At 47.2% G+C, this 25,291-nt stretch overlaps 1 protein-coding gene and 1 pseudogene across 1 annotated transcript; one reads left to right on the top strand and one right to left on the bottom strand.

Moving 5' to 3' along the window:
• The first annotated feature begins 9,771 nt into the window (after positions 1-9,771).
• LOC124656471 lies at positions 9,772-10,279 on the top strand (annotated as a pseudogene).
• Positions 10,280-22,032: 11,753 nt separating this feature from the next.
• LOC124652234 (putative F-box protein At4g22660) lies at positions 22,033-24,238 on the bottom strand. The gene is made up of 3 exons (XM_047191258.1): positions 24,068-24,238; positions 23,881-23,965; positions 22,033-23,523 (listed from the first exon to the last, which is right to left on the bottom strand). The coding sequence occupies exons 2-3, from the start codon at positions 23,954-23,956 to the stop codon at positions 22,310-22,312; spliced, it is 1,290 nt and encodes a 429-aa protein (XP_047047214.1). The 5' UTR covers positions 23,957-23,965; positions 24,068-24,238; the 3' UTR covers positions 22,033-22,309.
• Positions 24,239-25,291: the final 1,053 nt, after the last annotated feature.

Raw genomic sequence — 25,291 nt, 5'->3', positions numbered from 1 at the left:
AACTTAATAAGAGATAAAGTGCATAATTACATATTCAAGTACCACAATAGTTTTTAAGCTATTTGTCCCATGAGCTATATATTGCAAAGGTGAATGATGGGATTTTAAAGGTAGCACTCAAGCAATTTACTTTGGAATGGCGGAAAAATACCATGTAGCATAGGTAGGTATGGTGGACACAAATGGCATAGTGGTTGGCTCAAGTATTTTGGATGCATGAGAAGTATTCCCTCTCGATACAAGGTTTAGGCTAGCAAGGCTTATTTGAAACAAACACAAGGATGAACGGTACAGCAAAACTCACATAAAAGACATATTGAAAACATTATAATACTCTACACCGTCTTCCTTGTTGTTCAAACTCAATACTAGAAATTATCTAGACCTTAGAGAAACCAAATATGCAAACCAAATTTTAGCATGTTCTATGTATTTCTTCATTAATGGGTGCAAAGCATATGATGCAAGAGCTTAAACATGAGCACAACAATTGCCAAGTATCACATTATCCAAGACATTTATAGCAATTACTACATGTATCATTTTCCAATTCCAACCATATAACAATTTAATGAAGGAGAAACTTCGCCATGAATACTATGAGTAGAAACCAAGGACATACTTGTCCATATGCTACAGCGGAGCGTGTATCTCTCCCATAAAGTGAATGCTAGGATCCATTTTATTCAAACAAAACAAAAAACAAAACAAACCGACGCTCCAAGAAAAAGCACATAAGATGTGATGGAATAAAAATATAGTTTCGGGGAGGAACCCGATAATGTTGTCGATGAAGAAGGGGATGCCTTGGGCATCCCCAAGCTTAGACGCTTGAGTCTTCTTGATATATGCAGGGGTGAACCGCCGGGTGCATCCCCAAGCTTAGAGCTTTCACTCTCCTTGATCATGTTGCATCATACTCCTCTCTTGATCCTTGAAAACTTACTCCACACCAAACTCGAAACAACTCATTAGAGGGTTAGTGCACAATATAAATTGACATATTCAGAGGTGACACAATCATTCTTAACACTTCTGGACATTGCATAATGCTACTGGACATTAGTGGATCAAAGAAATTCATCCAACATAGCGAAAGAGGCAATGCGAAATAAAAGGCAGAATCTGTCAAAACAGAACAGTTCGTATTGACGAATTTTAAAATGGCACCAGACTTGCTCAAATGAAAATGCTCAAATTGAATGAAAGTTGCGTACATATCTGGGGATCATGCACGTAAATTGGCATAATTTTCTGAGCTACCTACAGGGCGGTGGACTCAGATTCGTGACAGCAAAGAAATCTGGAACTGCGCAGTAATCCAAATCTAGTACTTACTTTTCTATCAACGGCTTAACTTGGCACAACAAAACTCAAAACTAAGATAAGGAGAGGTTGCTACAGTAGTAAACAACTTCCAAGACACAAAATAAAGACAAAGTACTGTAGGTAAAAACATGGGTTGTCTCCCATAAGCGCTTTTCTTTAACGCCTTTCAGCTAGGCGCAGAAAGTGTGTATCAAGTATTATCGAAGGGTGGTACTTCTACAGCGGGATGTGGGCTTTTCTCAACCAGGCATAGTATATTAGATACATAAGTTCTAGCATCTCCCTTTTCATTAGTCTTAGGCGTGCTACTCTCATCAAACAAATTTTCAGGAACAAGCCAAGCATAGTTATTTTCTAGTGCATCATTCATAGCTAGGAGTTTGCATGGTATTGGTGCTTTGATCTCCCCACCATCATCAATATTATTAGTGTATCTTATTCTATCCATGTCCATCTTTTCAAGGAGACTAACAAAATTAGTAGGGGAACCAAGCATATTAAATTTAGCAAACACCTTTCTAGCTTCTCTTGCTAGACCACCAAATTCTCTAAGAAGGGTTTCTAATACAAAATCTTTCTTTTCCCCTTCTTCCATATCACCAAGTGTGAAAAACATGTGTTGGATTATAGGATTAAGATTAACAAATTTAGTTTCCAACAGGCGAACTAAATGCGCGGCAGCAATTTCATAAGTAGGCGCAAGGTCTACCAAGTGTCTATCCTCAAAATCATCAATAGTACTAACATGGTTGAAGAATTCTTCTATATTATTTCTCCCAACTATAGACCCACGTCCTACCGGTATGTTCTTTGTGGTAAAATTAAAAGGAAACATGATGAAATAAGTAAAGTAAATGCAAGTAAACTAAATTTTTTTGTGTTTTTGATATAGCAAACAAGATAGCAAATAAAGTAAAACTAGCAACTAATTTTTTTGTGTTTTGATTTAGTGCAGCAAACAAAGTAGTAAATAAAACTAAGTAAGACAAAAACAAAGTAAAGAGATTGAGAAGTGGAGACTCCCCTTGCAGCGTGTCTTGATCTCCCCGGCAACGGCGCCAGAAATTTAGCTGCTGGCGTGTAGTTGACGTGGGAGTCAGAAATCTTCGTGGAGTAACTTTTCTTCGTTCCCCGGCAACGGCGCCAGAAATTTAGCTTGATGACGCGTAAAGCACACGCTCGTTGGGAACCCCAAGTGGAAGGTGTGATGCGTACAGCAGCAAGTTTCCCTCGCAAGAAACCAAGGTTTATCGAACCAGTAGGAGTCAAGAAGCACGTTGAAGGTTGATGGCGGCGAGATGTAGTGCGGCGCAACACCGGGGATTCCGGCGCCAACGTGGAACCTGCACAACACAACCAAAGTACTTTGCCCCAACGAAACAGCTGAGGTTGTCAATCTCACCGGCTTGCTGTAACAAAGGGTTAACCGTATTGTGTGGAAGATGATTGTTTGCGAGAAAACAGTAGAACAAGTATTGCAAGAGATTGTATTTCAAGAAAGAGAATTGGACCGGGGTCCACAGTTCACTAGAGGTGTCTCTCCCATAAGACGAACAGCATGTTGGGTGAACAAATTACAGTTGGGCAATTGACAAATAAAGAGAGCATGACAATGCACATACATATCATGATGAGTATAGTGAGATTTAATTGGGCATTACGACAAAGTACATAGACCGCCATCCAACCGCATCTATGCCTAAAAAGTCCACTTTCGAGGTTATCATCCGAACCCCTCCAAGTATTAAGTTGCAAAGCAACAGACAATTGCATTAAGTATGGTGCGTAATGTAATCAACAACTACATCCTTAGACATAGCATCAATGTTTTATCCCTAGTGGCAACAAGCACAACACAACCTTAGAACTTTCTCGTCATCGTCCCAGTGTCAATGCAGGCATGAACCCACTATCGAGCATAAGTACTCCCTCTTGGAGTTAAAAGCATCTACTTGGCCAGAGCATCTACTAGTAACGGAGAGCATGCAAGATCATAAACAACACATAAGCATAACTTTGATAATCAACATAACAAGTATTCTCTATTCATCGGATCCCAACAAACGCAACATATAGAATTACGGATAGATGATCTTGATCATGTTAGGCAGCTCACAAGATCCGACAATGATAGCACAATGGGGAGAAGACAACCATCTAGCTACTGCTATGGACCCATAGTCCAGGGGTAGACTACTCACACATCACACCGGAGGCGACCATGGCGGCGTAGAGTCCTCCGGGAGATGATTCCCCTCTCCGGCAGGGTGCCGGAGGCGATCTCCTGGATCCCCCGAGATGGGATCGGCGGCGACGGCGTCTCAGCAAGGTTTTCCGTATCGTGGCTCTCGGTATCGGGGGTTTCGTCACGGAGGCTTTAAGTAGGCGGAAGGGCAAGTCAAGAGGCGGCACGGGGGCCCACACCATAGGCCGGCGCGGCCGGGGTGGGGCCGCGCCGCCCTAGGGTTTGGCCACCCCGTGGCCCCTCTTCGTCTCGTCTTCGGACTTCGGAAGCTTCGTGGAAAAATAGGCCCCCGGGCTTTGATTTCGTCCAATTCCGAGAATATTTCTTTACTAGGATTTCGAAACCAAAAACAGCAGAAAACAAAGAATTGGCACTTCGGCATCTTGTTAATAGGTTAGTTCCAGAAAATGCACGAATATGACATAAAGTGTGCATAAAACATGTAGATAACATCAATAATGTGGCATGGAACATAAGAAATTATCGATACGTCGGAGACGTATCAGGAAGCCATAGGGATAGCTGATGCCTTGTCATTATCATTGTCTCCCCTTGAGAAGAATGAAAATATTCTGAAAACCATCGGCTACGTCTGGTCTGATGCACTGAACTGCTTCATGTTTGGCCATGGCCCTATGACACCAACTCTGCTGGATGTGGCCATGATCACAGGCCTAGACATTTCATCCCCAAGCCCTTCTGCATTCAAACTGCCGAAAGTCCCTTTCACCCTTTCCTCCAAAAAAGAGTGTACCAGCTGGGGTGCCTACCTCAATCATTATATGAAAACCAAAGGCCCTGTGACAGAGAGAGAACACACAGCCTTCATGAACTTCTGGTTGGAGCACTTCATATTCTGTGGCCCATCACTCGCCCCTACCAAGAATTACCTTTCCCCGGCCTATGAACTTGCCAAAGGCACCCAACTTGGCCTAGGCAAACTGTTTCTTGGAGAGGTCTATCGATCTCTTCAATCGATGTCCGTCAAACTCGTTCTCTCAAAAGACAGCTTAAAACCGGCGGCCCTGGTGGTTTATTCAGTTATGGGCTCAGCTATACTTTCGGAACCAGATCCCAGACTTCCCACCTTTGGCCACCTGCACCTTTCCGGATGCTAATGGAAAGGAGATCCGATGCACCAGCTATGGCCAAGCTTTGTATGGTCTCCCGTGCAACGAGGCTGATCCCTAAGGAAGCAGACAGGGTGGTTCAAGATTTTCTTCCAAGGTTTGGACAACCCCCGTTCTTTCCTTATACTGAATCGGAGAACTTTGAAAACCCAGTCTCCTTTCGATTGGATAACTTTGCCGATGATGCTAGCACCCAGCATCTGTATTCTATCATGATTCGTCCTTGCTTCCTCCCCGTTGGCATGAGTACCTCGAACCGGATTATCAAGCCTGGTTATGAGTCTTACCAACCGGTAGTGGTAGCCCGACAGCTTGGTCTCGGGCAGGTGCCCCAACACTTCTTCCTACACCACCTGACAGCAAGCAGAGCTGAACTGTCTGACGTCCTTACTGGCCAAAGGTGTTATACCTTCTTCGATGCTTTGGCCATTCCAATTCCCCACAACCTCCGTTTCTCCTTCACTACCGATGGTTTCGAGACTTGGTGGTCCATGTGGAAGACACATGTCTTCAGAAGGGCTCTAGGACCGCTGCTGAGACAACTTGATGCCGAGTATGACGTTCCCGCAGTACCGGTACCATTACTTAAACATTTCTTGCAATGGCTTATGGTGATTGTCCGTAACCCGACTCCTTCTCCTGGCGAGCAACAAGATGGCCCGAGCTCCCACGCAAGCCGATGGCTCCCCCTTCGCATTCCTTCCTCCGGCCCCGGTGGTTCTCTTCGCCGCGAGCTCGCCACCCGTGAAGAAAGTCATAATGCGGAGTCGGCCGATTTCACCGAAATCGGCTCCCAAGAGTAAAGCATCTTCGGGGCCGCTTGCCCCCGAGCCTCGACCCGGGCGAGGACGGCAGTGAGGAAGGTGGCTGCCGAGGAAGACCCCGAAGCGCAAAGCTCCTCGCCCAAGAAAGCTTGCACGTAAGTTGATTGTGCCTCGTCCAAATTTATCCGCTTTCCCGCTCTTTTGCAACACGCTCGTATTCTTTTCTACGGACTTCCACCGAAGAAACCTCCAGCGGGGCCGCAGAATCCAGCCAGAGGGATTCGAGCTCGGGCAATTCCGAGAGGTCCACCACCCAGAGCCAGACGGCTTCGCCAGCGCCGGCTTCTAAGAAAAGGTCGATTCCCGAGCCTCCTTCTCCTCAAGCCCCGACCAAATCGGGGTCACGCGTGAAGCGTCGATGCGTCAAAAGGGCTCGTAAAAACCCACGAGCTTCTCCATCAAGCCAGGAGGTCTCAAATGTAATTATCTCCCTGGTTACACTTCATGCTAACCCATTGCCATTTGGATCGGCTAACCACTTCCTTTTGCAGACCAAAGAAACCTCTAGCGGAGACGTCGAGGAGGTACTGATGCCGTCCGCCACGCTAGACCTAGCCACCTCGACGGTCGCGGCTGACCAAGTGGCTGACCTAGCCAAGTCCACGAAAAAGCCGATTATCACCACATCGGCTGCTCCTCCCACCTTGGGAGAGGTACACCCCCTTTCCTTGGCTCTATCACTTTCTTCGTTGTATGCTAACCCACTTTGTTTGCCTCGTCAGGGTTGTGATCCCTCGAGCCTGCTGACGTTCGATCCAGAGTCCATCGAACCAACGACCTCCAAGGCAAGTGGAGAGCCCAGTCCTAGCACGGTCCATGGTCCACTCCAGCGCCTCAAGGATTTGCTCTCTTCCTCAATCGAGACCCTGGTTGAAAACTCCGAGGAAGTTAAAGGCATCCTTGAAGATATCCAGCCCCATCTCCCTATGACACTGCAAGTGAAGCTTTGGCCAGCTGTTACCCTGTCGGTCTTCAAGTCAAGGGTGCAATCGGCTCGCCGAAGGATTACTCTTCGCCACACCCAGCTTCCATTGAGAGCTGATATTGCGGACAAGTGTCAACGGCTCAACGAGAAGAAGGCTGCTTTAGACGCCAAAACTGACACTTCTGCTCACAGTGCCGAACTCGGAACCCTGCGCAAGGAACTGGAGAACCTTGAAGAGAGGGTCAGGGTGACCAAGCAGCTTATCCAAGACAAGGAAGCCCTTATTGCCCGCTCTCAAGAGGAAGCACAGGGCCTCACAGCCCGATCCGAAGACCGATCCGGCTGAAATTCGTACCCCGAGCGGTCGACCGGTGACGGGCAAAGATGAGGACGACGAGGCTGAGATCGCCGAGGTGGACCGCATCCGTGCTGACGCCCTTCACGCCCTCAGCGTGTTTCTCCAGTAGAGCACTTAGAGACCGGTGTTTTACGGAACTTGGCCTTTCGATGACTCCGCTTCGGCTGTACTTTTTTTTCACTGGCCGATTTTCCATCGGTCCCTAATATTTTATTGCCCGTGTATCGCACATGTTCATAGCGTCTGTCTATCTGATTATGTGCCCCCCCGAGCCGAATCTGTCAGGTTACTGCAGATATCGGCTCTGCAGTTATCGATAGGACTATATCTGAACATCGGCTCTGCAGTCATGACCAATGCCGATTTCCTCGAGCTCGCAAGCCGATGTGAGCCCATACCCTAGCTTTCCATCACCTGTTAGATCGATGCTGAACACAGGCGAAGCATATGGCAAGGATAATACGGGGCGATTGCTGGAATTGGCCCCTATCTTGATTGTATTGCTCAACAGAGGCTTACATCTCGTTTGTGCCAGCCGATGTCTCATCACCGGCTTTCCTTCGTTTGGGGGCGCCATACTTTCATTTGTGGTCGACCCTCTTCGTCCAGGGTTCGTTGAACTTTCGCGGCCAGATTAGGCCGCACCTTCCTTAGCGCGTGCAGGTACAACCTTTCTGCTTCCTCCAAGCCACGCAGTCGCTGAACCCTACGCCTTTGGAAACGGCTGAGTCCATCACAGTCATCTTTTAACCCCTCGAGGTCTTCTTCCTGAGAGGAATCAGTTTTCCTGTTCTTAGATGGGAGAGACCCAAGCCGTTTAGTAGGTACCGTGTGGGCGGGTTCTGTGAAAAGAGCCGATGAGGTCGGCTTCGAGGATCGCTTTGACCTCATCCTACTTCTTCTTCAGCTCCTCGGTCAGATCCTCGTACATGACTGGGGTGACGTCCGCCATCTCAGATGTAGATGGCGATGCGGTTGATGTCGAAGATTGTCTCACCGGGCGTGCCAGAATGTGTTGCGGTCAGAAACCCACCGGCGAGCAGCGACGGGCAACACAGGAGAGCCGGGAGCAACTTAGGGCTGCGGCTGGCCCTGGTGCCTCCGAGCGACGGCCCGCAAAGACTCCGGCACGCACGTCTGATGCTGGTGCAAGGGCGTGCCACCTGACCTATACCTGTTCAAGAAGGTGATGGAGATGCCTCGCTTAGTTTCCTGCATGGCATACACGTAAACATTAAATACGAGCCTCGATCGGCTCTCGAGGTTGTCTCGTGAATCGGCTCAAAGAGCCGATCCACCCATGATTCATACGAGGTGTACGAATATATGGTGGTCCTGCTTGATCAAGATAAAGCTAAAACGATCTATGACGATTTAGGGTTTTCACCGCATAATCGGAACGTCCTACTCGTGACTGGGCCTCGCGGCCGCGCACGGTGATCGTAAGCCGATCCTAGACAGGGCCTAAAAACCAACACGAGGTTGATCCCCGGAACATCCCGTCTAGGGCTAGCAAACTACACCCTACGCGCCGCCGGATCCTCCAACCCTTTGTAAGGCCTAACTATGCAGATATTAAACTAATCCTTGAAGAACAAGGAGCAACCATAACGGATCGGATCTACTAAATAATGATCAAGCGGGTGCCGCCCCTACGCCTAAGATAGGCGTAAGGGCGGCTAGATGTCTAAGGGTTGCACGACGATAGCATATGACACGAAGAACAATGCTAACCCTAGCACATCTAAGATAACTACGTTGCTCGCCATCAAAAAGGCTTCAGTACGAGCAACGCATGAACAACGAATAAACTTGTACTACCTAGATCGCAAGATGCGATCTAGGCAGCATGATGCTTACCCGGAAGAAACCCTCGAGACAAGGGAGTTGGCGATGCGCCTAGATTGGTTTGTGGTGAACGTGATTGTTGTTTATTTCATAAACCCTAGATACATATTTATAGTCCGTAGACTTTCTAACGTGGGAATAATCCCAACCGTGCACGAGCCAAACTCTAACTAACTGATACATATCCTACTATATTACAGATACATGGGCAAACTAGCCCAAACTTTGCATATAAGGCCGATTCACATATATTCTTCCATGTATAATCTTCAAGCCCATCATGATCGCGGCCCACCTCTGACTCGGTCAAATTCTGGTGATAACACGCCTGGAGTCGTAGCGCGAGGCCTGGAAGGTCGACATAATGTTGTGTCGGGGAGGTCGCGGGGTGGATATGATGCCTCCCACTCGATATCCGTGGTCTACTGGCCCTGGTTTCCGCCAGTCGTCGCAGTCGATACGGATGATGGTTCTTCCCTCGGGAGTTCCCCGCCGGCGGTCTTAGCATCTTCCGTTTGTAGCCAATGATATGCTCAGAGGACAGAGGGGAGTCGAGGAAGGGGATCTGGTGGAGGAGAGGTGCCGCTTGTGAGAGGGGAGGAAGGGAATCGGGTGCGTTGTGTTTTGTGTGGGGCTTATCCACATAGAGTTTTGGTAAGGAGCTAGATTTTGGTAAGCTTTTTATGGTAACAAGCAATCATAGTTTTCTTAATTAAACCCAAGTGCTAATAAGTGCACGGCTGCTCGTTTGTCATCCCTGGCCTTCGATTTGTGGCCGCCCGATCGCTCCCGATCGACACGATTGACGCGTCCCGCGGTCCTCGTCGTCCCGACAGTTTCCACCTAAGGTCCCACCTGGTACGTGCCGTGTGAGAGCGGAGGTCCACTCGTCCCCATCCCATATGCCGTTTCCCCCATTCCCCACCTCCTCTCTAGCTAGGGATTTGATCTCGCCGGCGGCGAGCCAGACGCACACGGGAGAACGAGGGCGCTGGAATCCCCCTCGCCCCGATCCCTTCCTTCATCGCCTTTCCCCACCACCTCCGCGACACCCAGCTCGCCGCCTACCGCCCCATGGAGATCTCGATTCCGTCCCTGCGGGTCGTCGCACGATGGTGGAGAGATCGGGCGAGAGGTGGAGGCTCTACCTCCATAGCAAGCTGAGGACCGCGGCCGCCTTCCTCGCGGCCAACAAGAGCCTGCTCACCGTCGCATGAGTCGCCGGATTCACGCTGGTCTTCTTCTGCTAGAGCTCATCCATGTTCGTGGAGGCTGGGTGCGGGATCCTCGACCTCCTCACGCCACCGCCGTCGCGCCCGGTGCTACCCTGCGCCCAAATTCCTACAACATGAAGGATTTCGGCAGCGCCGAGGATGATGGTGGAGAGATCGAGGCGCTCGCGGGGCAGGGCAGGGGGCAGCCATGCCGCTCGGATGCTGGTTCACGGGGCCGTTCAACCTGACCAGCCGTATGATGATGTTCCTCCCTGAAGGCGTGGAGATCCTCCGTATCATGGTGAGATATCTCGCTCGTTCCTTACTGGTTGTAGCCGTAGAACCGACGTGGTTCATTTTTGTATTGCTTGACTGCAACAGTGACCTGGGTCCTTTGGTTGGCTAACACATAGCTGAATAAAATTTAATTGAATAGTTGGCTTGATGGACTGAGAGATCAATGGTGAAAGCAGAATAATTGGACCCTGGACATTGATAGACTAGTTCATATCTCATGATAGATTATTGGACATTGTAAGATGGCAGTCATTCATATGTGATGTAACATATTGGCGTGTTTGCCAACTTTGCTGCAATGCGAAATTCTTCTGCTCACTTAGAACTAGTGTATCACTAGTCTATCAGCAATACTATTTTTAGTTTTTGCAAATATTCTTATTCCTACGAGTGGGTTCTAAAGGATCTAGAAAAATAACTAAACATTCAGCTGTACACACTGTTTTCCCTATTTTTTATGAATTAAATTTCTAGGAGTGGGTTCTAAAGGGTCTAGAAATCTTACTAATTAAGTTGGAACTGTACACATCCACTTATGATTTCCATGACTACCTAAATTGCGGCTTCCAGTCCACTAAGTAGTTGCAGGAGTGTCATTATTAACTTTAAGTTGCTTGCAGAACATAGATAAATTGTTTCTAAAAACATAGTTAAGTTGTTTTCTCATATTATTAACTTTAATTTTGCAGTAATTAACTAAGTTCATTTTACGTAGATTTAAGTTACTTGCAGAACATAGATAAGTTGTTTCTACAAACATAATTAAGTTGTTTTTCCACGCTATTAACTTTGAGTTCATTTGCTTAGATTGAAGAAGTTGCTTTTGCAAAATAGATAATTTGTTTGTGCCAATGTAGTCAAATTGCTTTCCATGCTATTAACTTTGAGTTCATTTACGTAGACTGAAGTTGCTTTTGCAGCATAGATAAGTTGTTTTTGGGCAACATAGTTAAGTTGCTTGGAATATTCAATTAAGTTTATTACGTAGACTAGTCTATTTTTGTAACACTGATTGGGAGGGGGGGGGGGGTTGTTTTACTTTTGTAATTTTATTTTTCTCCGTTTGAAGTTAATTTATCGGTTTGTAAGTTGTTTTTTGTCACCATCGACAAGTTGCTTTTTCAACCTTTTAATTAAGTTGAATAGGCAGATTAGTGTAACTTGCACTTTAATTTCGAGGTGGAGCTACACCTCGCGGGGTTGGCTGGCACAAAGACAACAAATTGTTTCTTCGGACATCTTCTAAGTTGTATTTTTATCGGCGGTATTATTGGTTCCACATGTGAGCTAAGTTGTAATTTTGCACAATAAATTATAGACTCACGCGTTTGCTAAGTTGTATACTCATTATTACTAATTTGTATACTCCTACTGCAAAGTTGCATGTCCAACCTGTGAAGTTCCATACCTCAATACATAAGTGTGAGCAATTACTTAATTAAGTTGGCTGGTGGTTTTGTTTAAGTTTCCTTTTGTTTTCCATTGCATGAATTATGCATAACTTGTCCATTATTCATCTTTTAAAATAGTTGTTTTATCAATATGATTATGTTGACTACTGAGAGTAAATAAGTCGGCTGGTGTTTCTTATTTAAGTTGCTTTTTGATTTTTCCATCCCATGAATCATGCCATGAGTTGGCCATTATTCATTTTTTAAATAATCTGCTATCTCATTACGATTAAGTGTCTACTAGAAGTAATTAAGTTGGCTGGTGATTTTTATTGAAGTTGCTTTATGATTTTGCCATGCCATGAGATGCCACGAGTTGGCGATTATTCATGTTTTAAATAAGTTGTTATGTCATTATAATTAAGTTTTCAACTAGGAGTAATTAAGTTGGCTCGTGGTTGTTACTTAAGTTGCTTTCTGATTTTTCCATGCCATGAACGATGCCACGATTTGCCATTATCTATGTTTTAAATAAGTTGTTCTTTTATTATGATTAAGTTGTCCCCTAAGAGTAATTAAGTTGGCTGGTGGTTCTTATTTAAGTTGATTTCTGTTTTTTTCCATGCCATGAACCATGCCTTGAGTTGCCCATTATCTGTCTTAAACAAGTTGCTCTGTTATTATGATTAAGTTGTTCACTAGGAGTAATTAAGTTTGGCTGGTGGTTCTTATTTAAGTTCCTTTTTGATTTATCCATGCCATGAACCATGCCTTGAGTTAGCCATTATCTGTCTTAAATAAGCCGTTTTGTCATTATCCCACTTCCTTAATGCTATCAAGCTGAGCCGATCTTATACAATAAGTTGCATCCCTTAGAATATGTCACAGTATGACTAGCGACTAGTAGAGCAAAGTTGATGTCTCAATACAAGTGTATCTTAAAAATTAAGTTGGTACAAAATATACAAAAAAAATAGTGTAACTAACTCTTTGTACGAAATTGTTTCACCATAATACTAGAGTTGCTTTTCCGGAACAACTGAATTGGGTTTTGAAAAAAAAAGTTTGTCGAAATATATACAAATAGGATCTAGTTTCGAAGATCTCGTCGCGAGAGGTCCAATGATGAAAACGGATCGCAATTTCGACAAATGGTTTGAAAGTTATGACTTTTTTTAAAAAAATCGTTTGACATTAAATGCACGTAGTTTCTATCTGCCAAACTAGCACCCGAGTGGGGTTTGAGTACTTTCTATTTTTAGACCGAGGGCTGGAAGCGACTAACGAGCCAGCATTTGCTGGCTAGACGCGTCCTACGTTTTTCAGTTTCCCGAGTTGGAGACAACACCAAATTCAGATAGGGAACTGATGGGCGTCCCCGGGGGATCTGATTTCCCAGCCCCCGGGTCGCCAGCCGTCGGATCGGCCATCTTGGACGGTCAGATCTGCTTTTACTGAATGTAGAAAAAAAAACACCTCCCGGCAGCAAAAAAAATAATCCGCTTTTGCTACATTGTAACAAAAAACGGTTCAGTCACGAAATCAAATAAAAAGGCTGAGCTCGCCGGAGACTCGCCGGAGACCTCGTCGGAGAGCTCGTAGCAAAAAAATTATGCTATTGCAGCAAAATCACCTCGTCGGAGATATCGCCGGAGACCTCGCCTGAGAAAAAAATCTACGGTAGCAAAACCGACTTCGCCGGAGACTCTCGTCGAAAACATAGTAGCAACACTTTTGCACTATTGTAGCTAAACCACAAAACTATTATAGCAAAAAGGATATAGGTATGTAGCAAATCGCCGTCGGCCAAAGCAAAAATCCCAAAGAAACAACCCCGTCAGTACCAATACACATCACCGGTCGAAAAAGCAGCTTTGATCACTGTTTGTAGCATAGTTGTCACCGTCGACCAGCGTAGCACCCCGTTGACTGTCAAAACCCACCGACGGGCAGCGACTGTCAACACGGTAGAGCCGGGAAGAGCCTAGAGCTGCGGCTGGCTGAGAACCCTCCGAGCGACGGCCCGCAATGCTCTTCTGGTCACACGTCCGATGCGAAGTGCAAGGGCGTGCCACCCGACCTATACCCGGTCGGGGAAGGTGATGGGGATGCCTCGCTTAGTTTCCCGCATGGCATACATGTAAACATTAAATACGAGCCTCGATCGGCTCTCGAGGTTATCCCGTGAATCGGCTCAAGGAGCCGATCCACCCATGATTCGTACGGGGTGCACGAATATATGGTGGTCCCGCTTGATCAAGATAAAGCTAATGAGATCTACGACGATTTAGGGTTTTCACCGCATAATCGGATCATCCTACTCCGAGTTGGGCCTCGCGGCCACGTACGGTGCTCATAAGCCGATCCTAAACAAGGCCTAAAAACCAACATGAAGTTGATCCTCGGAACATCCTGTTTAGGACTTGCGAACGCCACCCTACGTGCCGCTGGATCCTCCCCCCCTTTGTAAGGCCTAACTATTGCGAGATATTAAACTAATCCTTGTAGAACAAGGAGCAATCGTAACGGATCGGATCTACTAAATGATGATCAAGCGGGTGCCGCCCCACACCCGAGATAGGTGTGAGGGCGGCTAGATATGCAAGGGTTGCACTACGTAAGCATGCTTAAACGAAGAACAATGCTAACCCTAACACATCTATGATAACTACGTTGCTCGCCATCAAAAGCGCTTCGAGTACGAGCAACGCATGAACAACGTGGAGCTTGTGCTTGCCTAGATCGCAAGATGCGATCTAGGCAGCATGTCGCTTACCTGATAGAAACCCTCGAGACGAAGGAGTTGGCGATGCGCCGAGATTGGTTTGTTTGGGTTGAACGTGAGTTGTTGTTTATTCCATAAACCCTAGATACATATTTATAGTCCAGCGGACTCTCTAACGTGGGAATATCCCATCGTGCACGATACAAACTCTAACCTCTGATCTAAGATATAATCTATAATTAAAGATACACGGGCAATCCAGCCCAAATTCTTCGTGCAAGGCCGCTTCAGAAATCTTCCACGTGTAATCTTCCAAGCCCATCTCTCTTGCGGCCCACCTCCTGATTTGACCAAAATCTGGTGATAACACACCCCCATTGGCCTACAGTAGCAATGTCCTTTGACCTAAGGTAGCACCACTGATCCGTGTAGGCAGCATTAGAGAGAAAAAAGATGAATAGGGGATGGACTGTGAAGCTCGGAAAAGCAAGCTGGGCGGCCGTGGAAGCTCGCATTGTCCCGTCGGTTCCAGCACGCGAGCAGACCAGACACCGCCGGCGGAACTCATGGTCGCGCCTGTTGTAGCAAGATGGGCACCCACATGGACTTTGAAGCAGGAGTACCCCTGGATCTCGCGGGGCCGGCGGGCACGGGATCAAGGGAGGACGGCCGCCCTTGCGGGTTCCTGATGCGGCGAGAGCTGCAGAATCACACCTCGGAGGCTTTAGCAGCGGGAGACCACCGCGGTTGCGTAGAAATCAAGGAACCGCAGGGGAGAACCGGCCGATGCGGACCTAGGACGGCGAGCCGGCGTGGGAGCTGGCCATCGGGGAGACTTCGCGGCGGTGGAGGAGGCTGGCCGGCGGCTAGCATGTTGCTGGCGAGGCTGGTCGCTGGAGCCAGCCGCAGGGATTGGGTCGGGAGCCTCAGGAATTGGGGAAAAACCAAGGTAGGGGACGACCTGGTTAGGTAGGACCCAGCGACACGCGTCACACGCCTAAGCAGGAGGCTGCGGGACGTCCATCCCCGGGGGAATCTAATCATTTTCCATTCAGATATGCGAAATCAATAACCATCCCAGAGGAACACATAGTATGAACCATCTCACGACCGGCAAACTAACCTGCAGAAAGCAAGAGTAGCATCACACGAAGTGCTCGTATTCAGGGACAGAAGCTGCATACTTCAAGATCGAATTTAAGAGAGAAAAAAGACAAATGGTCTTAGTACCTTCTTACGGCTAAGATCCCCAAGGAACTCGCCGGCCGGCCGCTGCTTCACAGGGATCTGGCCGGAGCTCTACTGCTCCAGGCCGGACACGTTCATGAACCCGGCGTGCGAGAAGCCTGCAGAACCGGCAACGGCCCCACAAGCACAGAGGTCGGCGACGGGAGCGAAGGCGAGATGGATGAGAGTAGATGGATGAGAGCACGGACGCCGAGATGGTGCCCGTCCCCGTGGTGGCGACGATGGCCGGCTCCGCCTACTGAAGCACCCACTGGACGGTCTCGCCGTCGGACTTGTGACCGAGCTCACAAGTGAGTAGGAAAATCCTGCCCCTGCGATCCACCTTGGTGTGGCGGCCCTTGCTGGAGCTCAGCACCCTACTGTCCCCCGCCACCGCCGCTACGCTCCTTCCCACCGCCTCCATCCTCCTGCGGCGGCAGATGATGCACCGGGATTTGCAGGTGTTGCTGCGCTTGCCGGCTCCAACAACAGGCTAGGCGGAGCCCTCGGAGTATAACCTCGTGGTCGTTCTTGCTTCTCCCAAAGAAAGTGATTTGGGGAAAACAATATGGCCTCGAGAAATCCCTTCAAACCCGAGAAAAAGGAGCCCATGCGCAGGGATTCTAGTGGAGCAGGATCTAGGGAAGGTCAAGGAGGAGGTGCAGGCAAAGAAGAGGAAGCCGTGCTTCACGAGGAGGAGCATCTGGAGGTGTGGAGGCGTCCGTGTCGGCGACTAAGCCTAGGGGCGGGGCTAGAGTTTCACGGGCACTCGCGTACGGGCACCGTGCGGCAGCGGGGAAACGGAAGAGGAGGAGGAGGGTGTGGCACCGTGCGGCGGCGCTGGTTGTGGCCATGGAGGGGAGCAGGGCACGGTGGCGCCGGCGGCCATTTGGAGAAAATGAGAAAATGAGAGAGAAGAGATGAGAGAGATGGGGCAAATTGGCCGGTCGGTTCGAGAACCCATGCATGGTTAAGCGGCGTGGCACCGCTTGTTGGAGATATGCCCAAGAGGCAATAATAAAATGGTTATTATAATATATCTTCAAGTTAATGATAATGTTTATATACCATGCTATAATTGTATTAACCGAAACATTGATACATGTGTGATATGTAAACAACAAAGAGTCCCTAGTATGCCTCTTAACTAGCTTGTTGATTAATGGATGATTAGTTTCATAATCATGAACATTGGATGTTATTAATGACAAGGTTATATCATTGTATGAATGATGTAATGGACACACCCAATTAAGCGTAGCATAAGATCACGTCATTAAGTTATTTGCTATAAGCTTTCGATACATAGTTACCTAGTCCTTATGACCATGAGATCATATAAATCACTTATACCGGAAAGGTACTTTGATTGCATCAAACGCCACTGCGTAAATGGGTGGTTATAAAGGTGTGATTAAGTATCCGAATAGTATGAGTTGAGGCATATGGATCAACAGTGGGATTTGTCCATCCCGATGACGGATAGATATACTCTGGGCCCTCTCGGTGGAATGTCGTCTAGTGTCTTGCAAGCATATGAATAAGTTCATAAGAGACCACATACCACGGTACGAGTAAAGAGTACTTGTCGAGAGACGAGGTTGAACAAGGTATAGAGTGATACCGATGATCAAACCTCGGACAAGTAAAATATCGCGTGACAAAGGGATTTGGTATCGTATGTGAATGGTTCATTCGATCACTAAAGTCATCGTTGAATATGTGGGAGCCATTATGGATCTCCAGATCCCGCTATTGGTTATTGGTCAGAGAGAGGTCTCAACCATGTTTGCATAGTTCGCGAACCGTAGGGTGACACACTTAACGTTTGATGTCGTTTAAGTAGATATGGAATATGGAATGGAGTTCGAAGTTTTGTTCGGAGTCTCGGATGGGATCCAGGACATCACGAGGAGTTCCGGAATGGTTCGGAGAATAAGATTCATATATAGGAAGTCATATTCCAAGTTTGGAAATGATCCGGTGCATTTATGGCGGGTTCTAGAAGGTTCTAGAAAAGTCCGGAAGAAAGGCACTATGGAAGGTGGAGTCCCGGAGGGACTCCACTAGCATGGCCGGCCAAACCCTAAGGGGAAGGAGTCCCAGGTGGGCTCCACCTTGGTGGCCGGCCAGCCCCACCTCAAGGAAAGGTGGGAGTCCCACCTTGAGTAGGACTCCCCCCTTGAGTAGGTTTCCCACCTTTGGGAAGTTTTGGTGTTGAGGTCTTATTCGAAGACTTGGACTACAACTCTTGGGGCTTCCACCTATATAATGAGGGACAAGGGGAGGGTGGCCGGCCACTCAAGCCTCCACCATGGCCGCACCCCCTCAAGGGTGACCTAGCCGGCGCCCCTCTCCCCAAATCCTAGCACCCCTCCTCCACATACAACTCCCGCATACGCTTAGCGAAGCTCCGCCGGAGTTCTCCATCGACACCGCCACCACGCCGTCGTGCTGCCGGGATTCCGAGGAGGATCTACTACTTCCGCTGCCCGCTGGAACGGGGAGAAGGACGTCGTCTTCATCAACACCGAACGTGTGACCGAGTACGGAGGTGCTGCCCGATCGTGGCACCGTGATCAAGATCTTCTACGCGCTTTTGCAAGCGGCAAGTGATCGTCTACCGCAGCAATAAGAGCCTACTCTTATAGGCTTTGGAAATCTTCAAGGGTGACTCTTGATCATCCCCTCGTTGCTACCGTCTTCTAGATTGCATCTTGGCTTGGATTGCGTTCTCGCGGTAGGAAATTTTTTGTTTTCTATGCAACGTATCCCTACACCGCTTTGATCATCTATACCAAAGACCCTAAAACGCTTCTCCCTCCTTCCCAAAATATAAGACGTTTAAGGATTAGCTAAAAGTCAATGTTTTTAAAGTTTGACCAAGTTTATACACAAAAATATAAATATTTACAATACTAAATCATTATCAATAGACTCACCCTAAAGTATATCTTTACTATCAAATTGCAATAGGTCGTGATGGTTGACGATGGTAGGTCATGGTATCTCCACCGTTGGATTAAATCGGTATCTCCACGGGTCCATGGTGAGATTGGGAAAGTTTGGTACGGAAACATATCCACTCGCGATTAGAAAATTTTAAACCGGAAACAGACCTGATCGTTAGCTAGATGAGATGGACTTGGTTAGCACGTGTAGCTAGCTGTGATGCATGGTTGCAAAAAAACCACCTCTGATGCACGTAGCAACTAGGCAGCCTACATGATCGTGTCATGTCTCTTCTTTCTCATGAAAATACACAATTTGCAGGATCGGGGCGTGCCCAAAAATGAAGTAGGACCGCAACTTGGATTGATCCAGCTGGCCGGTGCACGGCAATGGAAGAAACGACCCACGCGAGCGGAACTCGAAAAAAAAAATCAAATTACACGTCCGACTTAAACTTGAAGAACTGATTGAGTGCTGTATGCCCTGCACAGTCGTGCCGAAGACGCTTTTCCAGGGAACGTGTACAGCTGACCTTCAAGAGGTTACGTGTACATCTTCGGGGTGGTGCCGCTGGAGCTCCTCACCGGGAAGAAGGCGTCCTGCGTGGACGGCCCTGAAGAGGAGCCTGGCGTTCTACTTCGGCGCGACTGTGCAGGGCATACGGTACTCCTCTCGTTTACTCCATGGGTAGCAGAGGCAGGCTGCCTGGAAGAACTGATCGAGTGCGGAATCCGTGCGCTGTTGCGTCGGTGGGCAACCTGATCGACGGAGAGCTCGATCGCACGACAACGTCCTGGCAGGGCGCATCCTGATGGACGGTGAGCTTGAGCGAAACTCCCTCCCGACGCCGTCGCCTCTCTCGGCCGCACACCCCCTGATCGACGACGAGCTCAAATGAGCGACAAGGTCGCGAGCGGATGGACGAGTTTGACTTCGATAAGTACCGCTACGAACCGTGCTTGTTGCATGAGTTCTTCCGCAAGCAGGAGTTCTTTCGCAAGCAGTTGAATTATGAGGATAAATTTGTTGGATAATTAGGCACAATTTCCATGATTAATTCCAGAATATTAAGCATGACGACAGTAACTACTAACATGTGAAACTCGAACATACTAGATGTAGTGATCAACATGAACAGTAGCATAGCAAACAGTACAACATCCATCGCTAAACGGATCGAGATATGTCGCACGTACCGATCCGGTGGAGGTGGCGGTGGAGGTGTAGCAGATGATGTCGCAGCAGTAACGTTGTTGATGACAACGTTGTTGATGACGGGGACGACGGGTCGAAGTAGACGGCGTTGTAGACGACGGTAGGCAGCACCGCCCGACTTGGACGGAAGGCGACCCGTGATGGAGAGCTTGAGCGGTCGCGCGAGCGCTTCCCAAAAACCTAATTCGCCCTCTCCCGTACGGGATCGCAAGGACGAGCGGTTCGGAGACCTGCTCTCCCGTTCGCCGATGCACGTCGGCGCGCGGGATGGAGTAGGCTACGATGGCGGCGCAAGCAGAGAGAGGTGGAAACCCTAACTCGTGTATTAGATGTGTTTCTGCGGTAGCCGGGCAGGAGATTATATAGGCTCGGGAAACCCTAGGCAACGTGGGCCACGCCCACGTCGCACGAACGTTTCGAGCTCAATCCACTCACCACGAGCGCGGCGCGTGTCGTGTCGTGTCGTGTCGTGTCGAGTCGAGACGAGCGAGCGAGGAGGAGGAGGAGGAGCGCGCGTGTAGCACTCCTATTCTCACTCACTTACTAGTGGTGGAACAACCCACCTTATAAGGTGGTCTAACTTCCTCCCAACTTTCCATGTGGGACTAAACTTCCCACCTTTTGCCACTCCCTAGTGAGCTGCCACCAACTTGGGCTCAAACTCACAAGGCTGCCACTATGTGGGCTTTGAGATTTATAGGAAAAACTGAAATCTAATTTGGGCCACTAAAAATGGGCCCAATATTTCAACAAAATTGGCCCAAGAGGAAGCAAACATGGACGCTTTTTAAGAAGTGCTGTGGCTGGTTAGAGTTGGAGAGTAGGTGAGGGCTAATAGGAACATACTGTAGCACAGAAGTGATGAAGGCAATGGACAACGCGCTAGATTCTGTAGCTGACCGTATCAAACACCTGATGGAACAAGCCGGAGAAGGAATACATCTGTATTGTACATGCATGATTCAATTGTACTACTGGAAGAAGCTTATTTTGGGAATATAAGCCATCTGGCTTCTGCAAATTAGGTGAACCTGCTAGCTGGGGCTCAGCGTAGACACTGGCCCTAACACAATATGTTCAATATTACACGCTGTGTCATCAATCCCATCTTGTAAGCTGTTTGCTTCGGTGGTGGTGCTCCACATAATTGTACAAATTAAGGTGAAATGGTACGGAGTGGTCTATCATTTGGTAATCTAACAGTTGACGTTATGTGTATTGTAACTATCTCATGAAAATTTATCTTCTTTGTTGGCTTATGTGTGTACATGTATCAGATTTTAACAAAATAGATTGCGTGCCAGGCTAGCATATGCAGACAAATCTTTAGGGGGTAGCAGTGCCACCAACTTCACATCAACCACGTCAACCAATCTTATTAGCATAGACTCCTGACGACAGAGAAAAACGAAATAGTCCAAGACGTTTACATCAGATATATGGTATATGTATTTCCCGTAGCAACGCACTGGCATTGTGCTAGTTTTTTTAATATGTCAATTTGATATTATAGATGTAAATATTTTTTTCCAAATATTTAGTCAAAGTTTGTAAGATTTTGACTTTTAACCAATACTTAGACGCCTTACATTTTGGGACGGAGGGAGTACCTAGCACCGAACATGCACACAGAAAGAAGCAGCGGGAGCATGGCATCATGTTAATTCTCATATAGGCTATAAATTCTGAGAAAAAAGATGTTTGTTGCCCTTTAATATAGTAGTTATGAGAGACAATATTGGCAAACCTTTATAATTGAGAGCGATTTTGGTAACTATTAAAACTCAACGTACCATATCACACAGGGTGGCTAGATATTGCGGGCGAGATTTTTAGGGCGATCCAACGGTCTGGATGTTTCTAATTTTTTATATCAAACATTTTTTATGAGGTACAGACTCCCTTTTCTTTTGAACATACGCACAGACTCCCATTTAAAAGTAAATAAGATACTGTTATTATTATTATTATTATTATTATTATTATTATTATTATTAGATATGTATATAGTGGGCACAACTAAATCGGTATTAGTATATGTCATAAATAGTCTGCATTACTGAAATTCTAGTGCGCATGCCATAATTTAATGAAAAACCATTTATGTTCATGTATTCATATTTACATATGTTAACAAACATTTCGGACATCGTGCATTGATAAATGTATATCTAAACACAATATTCAAGAATTCACTTATCCGTGGCCTTAAAATGAAAATTAATTGTTTTTTCTGTAAATCCTAATTTTCAGCACTAAATCTTCTATAATATACTACGTAAGCATAACATTGGAGCATTGAACATAAGTATTATTTTAGTTCTTGCATTTGAATCAATAAAAATGAAAATATTGAGCAACTACAAACCAAATTTCAGCAAAATTTCACTAAAAATAGTCCAACATATCGGTCATCATAGAAAAATTCGGTCAAAATATACAAGCCGGCGATAAATCAGCCGACATAACAAAACCTTATCGGTTACGACCCGATTCACAAAAAACAAAACTAGGAGAGTAGCACTGGGCTCTCCTAGAAGTTTCAGCAAAGCTACAGTAGACTAAATCTTAACAATTTCAATACATTTATTGCAGATACAAGATTTTGAAGAAACATTGGTCGCAAGAATTATATGTTCGGTGTGATCCATACCTCCGAAGGTATATTCAAGCCCCGTCTCCACCTTTTAGGCATAACTTCGATGGGAAAAGCATGATTGAAACAATTTCTTTCTATGTCATAGGACCTTACACCTCCCCAGCCACGACATCGGCCCATTAATTCAAATTTGTGTGTCATCCAGGGAGCAGAGAAATAGATACATTGAGGTCTTAAACCAGGGAACTTTTTTGCAGGTAAACATGTCGAGTGATTGAGTCCAACAAATATGGCATGCTCCATCAAGTCATGCACCAATACCTTCTTGCATCCTTCAGGATGAACTATGTCAATGTCAAATCTAACATTTTCCACGCGCTTTGCAGAAATTGCCCGGACTTGCAAGAGGTCACCCCATGGTGTAGACACCAAGTGCCTAGTAAGAACGCATGAAAAGTTTCTATGCGCAATAATTGCCTCCTTTGTTGGTCCATTCGATCCATCATGCTCATATTTCTCCACTATTCCCTGGTATGTCACAGTGTAGAACCTCCCATTGTGATATGCACAGTCTGCATACCGATCACGTTCGCTCATAGCTAAAGTTGAAACCACATGCCACTTGCTCTCTCCTGCCCTAGCAAAAGAGAGCCAATTGCTATCATAATGAATGATCATGACACTGTAGTTACCATCTTTGGATGGAGTACAGGACAACACTGCCTTCTGGTAGAACCATGTCGCCACATCTTTTGCTTCATAGAGTTTATCTTTGTAGAAAATATGATAACCTCGAATACTTCCTTGATCATCATATACTGCGTCCACAAATGTGAAATCCGTGATTGGGGGCAGAGGGACCATCTCCATCGTAATTGGGTTGAAGAGAACGAGATTGGCGAGTTCATTTGCGAGAACCAGCCATCCATGAGAAGCTCCGCAACATGCAACAAAACAACCCTTGGGAAAATCAAGATCGTAAGACTTGTTGACGTCCAGGAGATGGCGGAACTGGCAGGTCACGGCCGAGCTGCAGCTGATCTCTGCTTCACGTTCCTCAACGAGGTGGGCCCAAGACATGAGCCACGGTCTGCAAGTAAGTGGTATGCCAGCAGCGGCAGCGGCCGAGAACCATGATGTGCAGACGGAAGCAAAAGCAAAGGATTCCCGGAGCTCGAGGCGTTTCAGGATGCTGAGGAGAAGATCCGTTGGAAGATCCGACCAACTGGAACTTGCATGAGGTCCTGTCATTGTAAGAGATATACTTCATGTTATGTGCTTGTAGGCTGGTTTATATAGCAAAACAAGACCCAATACATCTATTACTCGGACTCGGACAGTGGAACTGTTGTGACGAAAGGAATTACAAGCAAATTGGAAACCAACTCGGAAGTTGAACACGCCTAGGCCCTTCTCGCCAAGAAACAAAAAAAAAACTGCATCTATTCTATTGTGCTAAAAAATGAAATCTGTGAAGGAACAGTCATGTCGCAATAACAAATCGGAACTCTGCATCTGCCGACGACCAAACCTGCCGGCTCAAAAACTGCATCTTTCTATGCTAAATAAATCCATCAAGCGCAAGATTGGGGTCGGCTTACCGATGGCGTCCTTGGGTAAATCATCACCGATGGAAGAATCGACGCCAGCAAGAGAGTCTTCGTGAGTCCTTTCCATGCTCCTTCCCTAATAAAAAGGGGAGGGGAGATTACGCAAGGGAGAGGCGATAGTCACGTGTTGGCGGCGGCCTCTGCAGAGGACGGGGAGCTTAGTGGATGGGAGGCCGACAGGCAGGGTTGGGAGAGGGGCGAATTCCCCGGCGGCACGTCCTGCCGGAACCCTAGTTTAGCCGCCGCCGTCGTTCACCTCCAGCGTGCGGGAAGAGAGGGGCCGGGGAAAACGGGGCTCATGAACAATCAAAGAAAAATCGCTCGATTGGATCTCGAGCGTGTGTATTTGGATCGGGCCGAGGACAAAATTGCTACTCGTAGTAGGAAGGATGTACTCCCTCCGTCACGATTTAGACGACATATTTCGCAGAAAACCCCCTAACAGATTTACGACCAAGTCCTTGGTCCCTCCTCTTATCCTTGCTCACTTCCGCTCGCTGTCGTCCATCTTTGGCAACGCCGGCCGCCGGCCTCCCTCTTCTCCTCGACGCCGACTGCTCTCGCTGTCCGCCGACCGTCGCCGCGCTGCCGCATTCCTCCCCCTCGCGCGTGTCATTGGCGCCTCCCTCTTCTCCTCGCGCATCGTCCACTCCGGCGGCCGAGTTCAAGCTGTGATTTTTTCCCCACTCCGGCGGCCAGATTTGCAGCGGCTCTGCTAGTTTTGCGGTGTTTGAGGACGGTATCTGCTGCTGGCGACGGGGAGCGGCTGATGGAATCAGCTGCTGGGGACGGGGATGCTGCTGGACCAGTTCGTCGTCTCCGTCACCGACGTCAACTACGAGAAGCAGCCTCCAGCGCTCGACCAGGTATGCTACTCCTCCTCATACTCCTCCTTTCCCTCCTCGAAATGTGGAGGCGGTATGCTCTGTCGTGGATGAGGATTAGAGAGCTGAGTTAGCTTTCATGGCGTGCTACCTGTGTGTGTCTTTCATGTGCCAAATGACAAGAATTTTTTATTTATTTTTTTTTTTTTTGCGAATGCCAAATGACAAGATAGATACTGTAGAATGCATATTCATACTAGTGCTAGACCACTGTAAGAGCCAGGTCGTGGACACATTTTACCAGGAATGAAACACCACTCTTTAAGCTCTCTTAGAAATGGCAAGTTCAGAAGATAAATCCCTCATGTACACAAGTTCAGAAGCTCTTAGAAATGGCAGGTTGCAGTTAATCATCATGACATACAAAGAGGCATGAGGTATTTGTAATGTCTTAATTGACATTTTCATCAACTCCTAACTTAGCGCAGAATATTAAAATGTGATTCAGTTTTTGGTGTGACCAAAACTAACAACTTGGTGGACTGAAACTGTAGTAGACTAAACAATTTTGGTGCCTG

This window comes from Lolium rigidum, chromosome 5, assembly GCF_022539505.1.
Source record: "Lolium rigidum isolate FL_2022 chromosome 5, APGP_CSIRO_Lrig_0.1, whole genome shotgun sequence".
In the NCBI taxonomy this organism is placed as follows: domain Eukaryota; kingdom Viridiplantae; phylum Streptophyta; class Magnoliopsida; order Poales; family Poaceae; genus Lolium; species Lolium rigidum.
This window is presented reverse-complemented; position numbering and strand designations above follow the sequence as displayed.